Genomic DNA, 12120 nt, shown 5'->3' with positions numbered 1-12120 from the left:
CGTCCGTTTTTTAACAGACACACCTGGGGCGAAGTTGGAAACCAGAATCAGCTTTAAATACAGTCCAAATTTAGTCCTTACTAACAAGTTTCAAATAATTTCACTGGAGTTACCGTTATTTTCGTGTCATCAATACCACATTCAATCTAATTGGATGGGAATATACTGTACGTTGCACTTGACACACCACTACAAGATGACTCAACAGATTCGGCGGCATTCTGCAATCATTCGCAGCACATCATTGCGGCTTGATGGTGGTAACGTTAGCACATAGTAGTATGGAAGGTCGACATGATTGGAAATGAAGAAATCGGCAGACAAGCAGCAAGAAATCTTTGGCCTTATCTGAGAGAGATGTTTGAGATAGTAGGCATCAAGAATGACTCCTGGCCAATGTGCTGCGCAACTCTAAAAGTATGGGGAACTTCTTAATTAATGTCTGTTTAGTAATTCATATTTTATCCTTTATTTTCTTTCCAGAAGCCATATTTGACACACACACATACATGTAGATTCCTTTAAATGTTAAGGGGAAGATTAAAAAAAGAGAAACTGGATCAGTGAATTCTCACAGAATCACAACTGAATTCATAAATAGCTACTCAGTCAGGATCGTATTAACCTGGAGTCCCAGTCTCTGTCAGAATAATCATATATGTGATGTTTTAGGCATATTGGCAGACATCCATTTAAAATGTAGGCAATGGCATATAAAGAGCCTTTTTTCCATGTCCACTGAAGTTTCTCAGCTTGCACTCTGGTAACATTTGTGTGGTCCAGGTAGCTTTGCATAAAAAATGCTTGTCATTCGCAAAGCTACTTTTACTTTTATACTTTAAGTAAATTTCCAAGCCTGTACTTTGTTACTTTTACTCGAGTAAATAAGTTAAATCAGTACTTCTACTTTTACCAGAGTATTTTTTAACACAAGTATCTGTACTTCTACTTGAGTACGGGAAGTGAGTACTTTTGCCATCTCTGCCCAGAAACGGTGACTTTGCGCGGGTATGGAGCGCCGCGGGTTTCCAGCCGTGACGGAGATCCATCTAGCTCACAGCGAGCCGGAGTCTGTGAAGTAGGATACGCCGGGCGGCGAGGCTGCTGAGTTCCTGCTGAACTCCGACACACAGTCGGACAAAATTTACAATTAGCCATCAATTTTCGTAAAATGGCCCATATTTGACCTCTACATAGTTGATTTCTCGCATAAAAAAGTCTCAGAAGTGAATTTAGTGATAAAATAGCAAATGAACAATGTATACAATTTCTGAGATCTGCGCGACCTATTCAGAAGACTAAGCTGATCTCAGATCAGTGGTGTAGTCTATGTAAATGTTGGGCCGTGACAAAGATAGAGACTAGAGCCAAATAAGGAGGAGCGGTTCGTTTTCAGAGGCAGTTTCAAATTGTGAGATTTGCAGAGAAAAGAGGTGTCAATGGGATTTTGAGGTTCTATGTATGTCCTATTTACCCACTGTCGTTATTCAACTATGACAAGGTAAAATCAGTTTTGCATTCTATCACCCCTTTAAGTTAACGTCAACAGTTTTAATAAAGATAATTTCTTCGTAGGTGGTCATCATCATGGGGGTCGTTGAGTTTAGCTGTGTGAGCTGGCAATTAAATAAACAGAGTGTATGTATAGTATAGAAAGAGTTTATATCTGTCCTGGCTGCCTTACAAAACATATTCATCATTTTAGTCCTCCTTTAATCCTCTTTTTCATGCATGTAAATAGTGCTATATTTGTTTTCTCACTCCATTCTCTCATATCCCAAATTGTATCGCATTCCTTTTTCTTATTTGTGCAATACTTTTGGACTTCCTTTTACACACTATCCTCATTTTCATATATGTAAAGTACTATATTTTATTTATGTCATCCCATCTTGTCTAAAATCTTATTGTGATTTTATATTATTTTATTTGACTCATGCTTTTGTTGCTGAGCTGACTCGTCAAATACATTTCATTGCACCGTTGACCCTGTGTTAACCTATATATGACCAATAAAACTTGAAACTAGTCACAGACAGTTTAGTTCTGTCTGTTCTCTAAAGGCACTCCTCCATCGCTGCCAACACACACCAAACCGGTGTGGCTCAGCCGTAAACATAGACAGTGAAGTTGTGTGAGGAAAAATAAACCGTTTTTGCACACCTGACCAACCATTGTGGAAGATTGGGTAACACAGAATGTGTGAAGAGAACTATTTAATACTGTCAGACTGTCAAAAACGTGCTTGTTGGAGCATATAAGAATCTGTATTGTTTTCAGCTGTGGGAAGTCACACACTCAAAATATTCACATTTCAACTGAGAGAGAGAGAGAGAGAGAGAGAGAGAGAGAGAGAGAGAGAGAGAGAGAGAGTTCTCACCCCATTACCCTGCCCCAGCCAGAAGCTGAGCCACCAGTTGCTGAAGGCTGTGGAGCCAATCATCAGGAAGATGTTCAGGATGGTGAGGAAGCAGACGATGTAGCCTGCAGCAGCACATCCAATATCATCAACTGGGTTGTCCATGTGTGAATTGTGTATTGCATAGAATCATGCCAGTGTGTGTGTGTGTGTGTGTGTGTGTGTGTGTGTGTGTGTGTGTGTGTGTGTGTGCGTGTGTGCGTGTGTGTGTGTGTGTGTGTGCTGTATCAGACCTCCAGCTGCTTTGCAGTATTGATGGTAGACTCTCCAGGAGATGGAACCTTCTGTGGTAGACTCCTGACTGACCAGCTGATCACTGACAGCAGCTTAAGAGGAAGGAAAGGATTTCATAGAACCATAGCACGATCAAAGTGACTTTCTTTTGCATCAGCCTGTGTCCTGACTGATTGGATATAAGGAATATTTAAAAAAAGGTGTAACTGTACACTAGCTTCACTGAAGAACTAAGCACTCAGACATTTGCTACATTCACAATAGTGTAAACACAATATGTCTAGAATTCACACTACATAGATATCATAATTACGTTATTTATACACACTCTAGGATGATAAAACAACCCATCTGTCTGGATTTTAAATGTGCTGCACTCAATAATTCTCTGAATTCATATGCTTAAAAAAGAAATAGTATGTATGACATGTCAGAAGACAAAAGTGTTTATAGCTCTTCCGAACAGCCACACTCGAAAACCATCGTAGAAAGGGCCGTGACATGATAATTGTTGAAATATGGGAATAGCGCCACACATAGTCTCTCCTTGAAGGCATTCATAGTGTGGTGCTAAAGGTGACAAAAATAGTTGTCTAAAAATTTGAAAATAGAGATCTAGAGAGAAAAGGTGTGGGGCGGGGGGGGTTTCCGAAGCTGTGAAGCACCCTTTATCTTTGGGTCAGTGACAGATAAGGGTTGGTAAGATGAGCAATTCAAAAATATGTTTAAAACCTTAAAACAAAACATGCCTGAGGTTTGTTAAAGTGTATATTTTGTATTTCTGTTGTATTCATATTATTTAATATGACATTTATATTATTTTTAACAAAAAATAGAACTGACAGCCCGTTAAATTGTCAAATGGTATAGCCACAAAAAATGACAAATATCTAATATTTCACACCTCCTAGAGTTCATGCAATTGCTCTCATGAAATTATTAGTTTATTTAGTAATATCCTATGAGAATATGTTTTATTATATTTTTTTCTAGATTTAAATTATATGGGTTTTTCATTGTACTGAGAAAGACCATATGCTGTAAACATCTTGTTTTATGTCTATCCTTTTAGCATTTGAGTAAAAATGATTTAAACACCCATTATTACAGTGCAGTAGAGTATTAAATTATTATCCATATTAACTTTTTTGTACAATATAAGTCTTTTAGACAAAATACTGGTTACACCAACTGACATAAATCGGATACACCAACTGACCATAAAACGTCTACAGCAAGGACAAGAAATTGATAGAAAATAGGCATCAAGGTAAACTGAATTGGATATTTTAATATATATTCATGCGATAGACTCTGTACTACATTAAGTAATTCATTTGTATTTGAAGGTCACAAAGTGGCTCACATATCATTAGCACCTACTGTATTGTATTACCCTATTCAATATTGTTGTATGGAATTGTAATAAAACAATACTATTTCTCATCCTATTTTATGGTACAACTGGTATTCCTAATATTGTGGTCAGTGACCATCATATTTTCATCAATGTCAATACAAATTGGGCCTAGGCCAAATACCATATCATTGTACAAATTTACTTAATTTATACCTATTTTTTGCCGATTTTAATTACATTTTGCCAAGGGCCAGAATACAACCAGCATCATCATCAAGAATGAAGACGTAAACATAAAGATGGCGTCATTCATGTGCATATTAAGTAGAAAGGTTGGTTTGTGTTGGTCTTATAATACATCCATAAATGCTCCAGCAGAGAGGATGGTTAGTTTAGTCAGCAGTTAAGTTTACAAGAATTTGTCCAAATTTCAAGATATTTAGAGTAGAGCTGTTTGTGTAAACGGCGCGGTTGGGCGAGAGTGGACTGCCCAGACAGATCAGATTGAAATATATCGCTTGCTACATGTGTATGCCTGTAGACAGGTGAGTGGGTATTGATACGTGTCCTTTTAGGTTTTATTGTAGCCTACCTACAGTAACGAGCGTAGCAGTATCTTTCCCAGTCAGGTACATGTGCTGCGTGTTGTAACACACCTCTGCTGTATGTGTGTGTGTGTGTGTGTGTGTGTGTGTGTGTGTGTGATGTAGCAGACAGTGTGTGGGTTTGTTTGATAACAGAGCTCTGCTGAAACTGACAGCAGTGTCTGAAATATGAGACCTCTGCTGTCTCGTCTCCACTGTGTATCCGTGTGTGTGTGTGTGTGTGTGTGTGTGTCTGTGTGTGTGTGTGGCAGGGGGGACATGGGCACAGAGGAGAGGGGCTGTGTGTGTGTGTGTGTGTGTGTGTGTGTGTGTGTGTGTGTGTGTGTGTGTGCGCTTCGCTCGTTGTAAACCAACCAATCAGCAAGCAGCTCATCTAAATATTCATGAGCATACCATATAAGGGAGAAAACCTCTCGTTTCATTCTAGGGCTGTTTAACAGGGTTGCATTAGGGAGCATAGAACAGCACCCAGGCCATTTTCAGCCCAACCAATGTTACATACCCTATTAGAAGACCTTAAGGAACAGAACAAAATACCCTATATAATCATTCTATCACCCCTTTATATAAAACATTCAGAACAATGGGGTTTCATTACTTTTAATAAATATAGAAAAGTTCTTGTGCAAGATCATACCAGATTATTTTAGAAGGGATTTTGGAGAGAATTTCACATTTTTTTCAGCAATTGTAATTATTTGATTCATGTTTTTGTGGTTACACCGTATTGACATTTTTACCCAAATTCTCTTAATACTCTCTCAAAATTGAATAAATCAAAAACTTTTAGATTAGGGTTTGATAAAAATGATGTTTGAAAATAATTTGTCAAATTATTTTCATATTTTAACTATTTTAAATGTATCTAAACCATATGTACACAAAAAAATTAGCGTCACGTCATTGACCCTTTTCAGGTTCCCACATTAAAATGGAACCATATAATGGTGTTTTTCCATTACATGGTACCTGCTCGACTCGCCTCGACTCTACTCGCCTTTCCTGTTTTTCCATTCTGATAAAAAGTCCCTGGTATCTGCCAACAGGTACTTTATTTAGTATCACCTCCATTGAGGTTCCAAGCGAGCTAAGGCAATACGTGAGGTGAAGTGAAAACCTGCAGACTCCTGATTGGTCAGAGAGAATCGTCACTAATCACTGCGTCATCATTGCTAGAGACAGACGGGGGTGTCCTGAACAAACCGCCATTTTTAAATAGTTTAGCCAGCGGTGGTTTTTTTGCTGCCTCCAGCTTCTTTAGAAACTAAATGTGTCTTCTGGCAAACAGCCACATGCTGAGAGTCAAAAACAACACACACCTTCCACGTTCTGTGTGCGTGTGTCGCTTTAGGTCACGGCAGTTTCCTGCGGCGTCGCTATGACAACCAGCCACGCTTGCCTCACGCATGAGGCAGTACTAAATCTGCAATGGAAAATGGAGGACGGGGCACCGTGGCCGAGTCAAGCCGAGCCAACCAGAGCTGGTACTAGCAGTGGGTAAGAGCCATAAGTCTCACACCAGTGCAGAGACTGGACAAGATAAGATAAGATAAGATAAACCTTTGTTGATTATATTGATATATTACATCTGAAATGGCTGACCCTGCACCAACATCAGAATTATGATTTAATGAGTGGACTTTGTAGACTCACATTTTTGGTCAGCTGTTGTCCCATCATCCTGTTCATCTGACATGTCAAATGCTGAAAGGAAGCACAGATGTGGGGGGAATGTAAATAAAATGACAAGAAAGTCCTGTTATCTCCATACTGTGTAGACTGTAATAAAGACATAAATGCCCAAATAATGCAATAACAACAATATATTGAGTATAGGACTGTTGCCTTATCTGCTGTTGTTTCACAAAGCTTTTACAAAGTTCATTGTCCTTCCTTACGTCATCCATAGACCCTCTGTTACCTCGACAACTGCTGGCACTACCTTACCTCCTCCTGGTTATATATTGGCTCTTTTACAAGCCTTTACTTTTCAAATTACATTTATCTCCACAGAGAATTGTGCCAAAAGTAAAGCAACATGTTGCATCTATCCTACAATATTCCAACACTGTGTTCTGACTGGTTCTGCTCTGTACACTGCTTTTAGGCATCCATTTCCACCAGTTACAATTGAATGTTCTACACGTGTCTTAATACTAAACTCTATATTGAAATCCAGCCTTGCTTTCATTCATTTTAAAGCTATAGTGCGGGACTATTTTAAATTAATGAACGTCCGTTACATTAAAGGGATACTTCACCGATTAGCATTAAGCTTTGTATCAGTAGAAACCCGGTAGTATTCCCTCCCTCATGTCATTTAGCGTCATCAGAGGCATTTTTGGCCCGAGGCTATGGACTACAGCCATAGTACAGCCAGCTAGTTCCGCATGTTTTCAACCCGCCTATAGGGGGTGGGAGTGTCACTACCTGATTGACGTTAAGCTAACAGGCAATGTGCATTCAAACTACCGCACATGTGTACTACCGGAAACAGAAGCTCGAGTGATAGAAAGGATAACTGTCATGGTTGTATGTTTCTGTTTCCTGTTTTATTTTGGTAGTCGTTTTTTTCTGTCTTGTCATGTTTAGTTTTACTTCCAGTCTTGTGTTTTCCCGCCGGTCTGATTGTTCTGCCCCACCCTGATGTGTTTCACCTGTTGTATCACCTGTTGTTTGCTCGTTACCTCTTGTATTTAGTGTCTGTTATTTCTGTTCTGTGTAGTGTGTTTGTTAGTTTACCCGTTTTCCTCGGTACTCCTGTTTCATGGATTCCTGTTTGGACTGCTACTTCGTTTTGGATTTATTTGCCTGCTGTATTCTGGACACCTTTAGTTTGTATGTATTTTCATTAATTACATCTTCAAGCCTTATTCTGCCTGCTGTCTCTGCACTTGGGTCCTACATTCTCTGAAGCACACAACAATAACAGCTGCATTCAACTTTGGAGATGAAGAGGACGGTTGAAACAGGTGAAGGCATGGCTGAAAACCCAAAGAAGCGCCCACAAAATGTATCAGTCAGTGATTGTATTGCTTAGAAAACACCTACACATTCAGCAGAAGGACTAAAATCCAAAAAAGAAAGTGACCGATGGTGAAGACAAACACAGATAACCATTGGTGGGGCTTTTCCTAGCTGGAGTGCTAAAAAAAGAAAAGGGACTGAGGTCAGACACGGATGTTGCCTTACTGCTGTTGAACAGATTAGTAATGGGTTTCGTAACGTATTAGGAGTAGGAATTATTGCTAGTTCATTTACTCGACCTAAATGATGTGCTATGATGTGCAGTTTTGTCATTTCAAATTCCTCATTGGGCAACAGAAACTCTACACTATAGCTTTAAGATTTCTTCTGATGAATCGAGGCATTAGAAATTAACCCATATAATCTATTTTAGATCACTACACTAACAAACATCTTTTCCTGGGTTCCATACCTGGGTTCACTAACCCGCCGTCTGTGCTTTCTCTTAGCCCAACATCCTTCAGCTGGGCAGTGTGTTTGGGTGACACTTCCTCCTCCTCCTCATTCTGAGTCTGTAAACACCAAGCAAAAACACAGACATAGTAAGCAGGGACATTTGGGGAAAAGGGCAAATAATTAATAAATTAAACGAGTTAAATATATATAATCACAAAGATTTCTACAAAATAATCAGTTCACACAGAGTCACTAGGTGTATTGTGGTATATTGACAGTCTATAACTTTCTATACACTTTGACTTAAGTTCTTGGTATAAGGAGATGCATGAACTTTACTCCACATTTACTGCACACATCTGGAAATCGTTAACATGAGTAGAGGTCCCCCCCAAGACAGAAGACACCTTTCTTGGAGTTATGCCAGATAACAGGCATGGATTGGTCAGTCTTCTGTTCCAATCATATACTCACACATATCACGTCTTATGTTAATACAATGCATTGAGATATAAGCTGTGTCCACACAAAGAAAAGGCAGAATGACTTTTTGGAAGATTGGGTTGGTCGTTCTCCAAGCTCTCTGCAGGAGTTTGTAAAATTGATGCTGAATCTCTGATTGTAATAAACCTTTTTTATAATCAAGAACAGTGTCGGCGGATTCCTCTTCATACAGCATCACAGCATTACTATTTAAGGCACCACAGTATCACAAGATCAGGCTACAGCAAAGGAAACTGTTTGCTATGCTACTAGTTTCAAGTATATATTTATACAACTGACTGCACCAAGGAGAAGGACATAGCTTCACTAATAATTTGTTTATTTTGCACATGGCAATAAATCAATTTAATTCTTTTGGCGTTATTGGAATAAATAACACCTCAAAATCAAAACAAATATTCACACTAAACTAAAACAAAAGGCTGTTGCTGCTATTTTGTTAATTCTACAGCAAAAAACACTGCAAAAATAATAAACACACTTATTAGATGAAGAGCCTACAATTACTGTTTAATGCAGGACACTTTTTCATGTTGTGGTCAATTTTGTGATTTTGGTCTATTTTGCTTCCATGTCTTCCTATACTCTAATGGAAAGAACTTCCAAAAAACACATTTAGATGTTTGTTTTAGGCCAACTCTGTTTGCATATATAGATTTCTTTTAAATTAAGCGAGGAAGCTATTCTGCATATTTCAACAAATTAGCACATTTTAAATAGTTAATGCCTAATTTGCATATCAATGTATACATATTTACACACTGTATACATATTCATTTGTTTAAAAAAAAAAGACAAAAGAAAATAACAGCACTTTTTCTCGAGGAAGAAAAAGTGCATGTGCTCAAGCCACCTATGTGTGCACGTGACTCCTCTTACGTCTGGACAAGTTCAAAATAACTCACTTTGACCTTAAAGTAGACAAACCGTTATCTTGAGCCCATTAAGAAGACATGAAGTTCTTGCCTTCTATAAACCTCTGACATCTCAATATTTGATTAACAGCTTACATGTAGCAGTTTGAGCTAGTAAAACAATAAATAACTGGGAAAACAGGTTCACAGCTAGTAAAACAATAAGGAAAGACACATACTAGCAGAGCTAACAGTACATCTGAGTTTTGTACTGCAGCTTTCTTACTTGGGACTGTTCCATCTGGTAGTTGCTGATGAGCTGAGCATAGCGTCCGTCGGCTTTCATCAGGGCCCGGTGGTTCCCAGCCTCCAGCACCTCGCCATCCTCCAGAACTAAAATGTCATCACAGTACTCCAGATACTGGCAAACACAAGCGAGGACAACCATGTCAACAAAATCATCCCAGCACCGTGGCCGGAGGTCTCACCAACACAGTCTAAACAGCATGTGTACATATGCTGTACATTTATGGCATTTGGCAGACGCTCTTATCTAGAGTGGTTTACAATACTGCTCACAATTCATGATGAAGGAAATACTAATGGCAGCAAACAGACACCACTTCCTGGTGTGTGATTTACTTTTACTTTGGGGTCTACCACAATAGGATGCTATAGATCTTCTAATGTAAAATGATTTTTAAATATGTTGATGTTAAAACTTAGACAGAATGTACTATAAGTATAAACAAGTGTGCACATTTGAATGAGAAATGTCATGTTTAATAATAGGCTATTTAGGATTCATTATCTGCTAGAGAATGAAATGATGAATAAGTCCATGTTCCACCTGGAGCTGGTGTGTAACCAGTATGACAGATTTTCCCTGGAGCTCCTTCTTAATGCATTCTTCAAAAATGTGTTTCCCCACATGGGCATCGACGGCAGATAGTGGATCGTCAAAAAGGAAGATGTCCTTATTGGAGTAGACCGCTCTGGCCAGGCTGATCCTCTGCTTCTGCCCCCCCGACAGATTCAGCCCTCGCTCTCCAATCTGCCAACAAAACAGCACAGCAGAAAGCTACTGAGAACACTGGCAACAGGCTCTGGTACATCACACAATCAATGTTTACAACAATGTAGAATAAATAAAGATAGAAACACAAAAAAAGATGGCGCAAGTGCATAAAGAAACTGACAGTGAAGACAACAAAGTACTCCCAGCTTCAAATAAACTCAGAAACACCAGTCAGACTTGGACCTAATCCCAAATTGAGTTGCAAGTTGGATTATGCCCAATTCAAACTGCCTAAATAATAGGCCTGGTATTCAACTTGTAATAAAGTTATGACTCAGACGTGAACAATACGATTTGTTTGTAAACGTTCTGCACTTTGCACAGTAGATGATAGTTTTGTCTCCCTGAACATCTAGTTGTATTTTTACTTCCATGGAAGAGTGGCAGTAGGAGTAAAGTCAAATCATTGGCAGAGGTTAACAAAACATTTCACAAAACACAACAGCGTTTGATGAGACTCAAACGGAAAAGGTAGGTACGTATTGGACAAATGATTCCTCGTCGCTGATTGGATGTAGGTACGTATTGGACAAATGATTCCTCGTCGCTGATTGGATGTAGGTACGTATTGGACAAATGATTCCTCGTCGCTGATTGGATGTAGGTACGTATTGGACAAATGATTCCTCGTCGCTGATTGGATGTAGGTACGTATTGGACAAATGATTCCTCGTTGCTGATTGGATGTAGGTACGTATTGGACAAATGATTCCTCGTCGCTGATTGGATGTAGGTACGTATTGGACAAATTATTCCTCGTCGCTGATTGGATGTCAGTCTGAGACAAAACAGAGCTGTTTCTTCTTCTTCTTCTTCTTCTTCTAGATTTCTGTCAGACTGGATGCCTTGTACTTCTTCTCACAGGTCAGGATTATAAGATAAATAAAACTTAAAATTATAGAAAATGTATGTACAGCAGTTGTAAGATACAACGTGTGAAAATATAAAAGTATTATAATTATATTTTATATTGCAGTTTGGAGTGTACAACAAATGGAAGTAGTTGCTTTTGCTGTTTTCTCTACGTTATTCTTTTTTCCCGCCTCACTGTGCTGGCTCACCAAATGCTGTTGTGTTTTCTCTTTTTGTGAAATGTTGTGTTTTTTTATGTTCATGTATTTTCTTAAATGTTGTTTTGTGAAATGTTGTGTATGGTCACTAGAGCTAGCTGACTTGGTGAGCAAGGTGCAAATATCTCTGATGATGTCCTATTCATGTTTAGGACATCATCAAATGGCTGCTGAAAAATACTAACTTCACAGCCACAGACAAAATCTGTACTAACAGAGTTTGGTGGTCTTTATCTTATTTATTATTATTATTATTTTTTTAATCACACATCGGAGGGTGTAAGTGTTAAGAGTTCCACTACGCTTGTAAGAAACCATTGCAAAGCATAAAAAAACTATTAGTTTGGAGAGGTGAGAGTTCAGCAGAGAGCTCCTACCTCAGTTTGATCACCATATGGGAGGATGTTCAGGTCAGCTCTGAGGCTACAGACATCCACAACTCTGTTGTATCTGTGGAGGAAGACAAAGTCAGAGGAAAGCCACTAATAATGTGTTCACCAGAGCCATTTTGAAGACATTACATTATTTAGTTCCATTTACTTAATAGTAAAAACAACTTAAACGGGATGTAGC

General features: G+C 38.8%; 1 protein-coding gene across 2 annotated transcripts in view; it reads right to left on the bottom strand.

Annotated features, from left to right (window-relative positions):
• LOC116056913 (multidrug resistance-associated protein 9-like) overlaps positions 1 to 12120 on the bottom strand; it is a 36975-nt gene that overhangs the window by 14713 nt on the left and 10142 nt on the right. For both annotated transcript variants that reach the window (XR_004896792.1, XM_031309337.2), the window contains exons 14-20: positions 11925 to 11997; positions 10250 to 10453; positions 9686 to 9820; positions 8058 to 8157; positions 6272 to 6322; positions 2653 to 2745; positions 2381 to 2484 (exon numbers count right to left, since the gene is read on the bottom strand). Coding sequence is in view for 1 of the 2 variants with exons in the window: in XM_031309337.2 (XP_031165197.2) it covers positions 2381 to 2484; positions 2653 to 2745; positions 6272 to 6322; positions 8058 to 8157; positions 9686 to 9820; positions 10250 to 10453; positions 11925 to 11997 (760 nt within the window). In the remaining variant the exon portion in view is untranslated. The remainder of the gene's footprint in view (positions 1 to 2380; positions 2485 to 2652; positions 2746 to 6271; positions 6323 to 8057; positions 8158 to 9685; positions 9821 to 10249; positions 10454 to 11924; positions 11998 to 12120) is intronic.

Source organism: Sander lucioperca, chromosome 3 (genome assembly GCF_008315115.2).
Source record: "Sander lucioperca isolate FBNREF2018 chromosome 3, SLUC_FBN_1.2, whole genome shotgun sequence".
Classification (NCBI taxonomy): domain Eukaryota; kingdom Metazoa; phylum Chordata; class Actinopteri; order Perciformes; family Percidae; genus Sander; species Sander lucioperca.
Note: the sequence above shows the minus strand (reverse complement) of the source record. Positions and strands in the feature narration are given on the sequence as shown.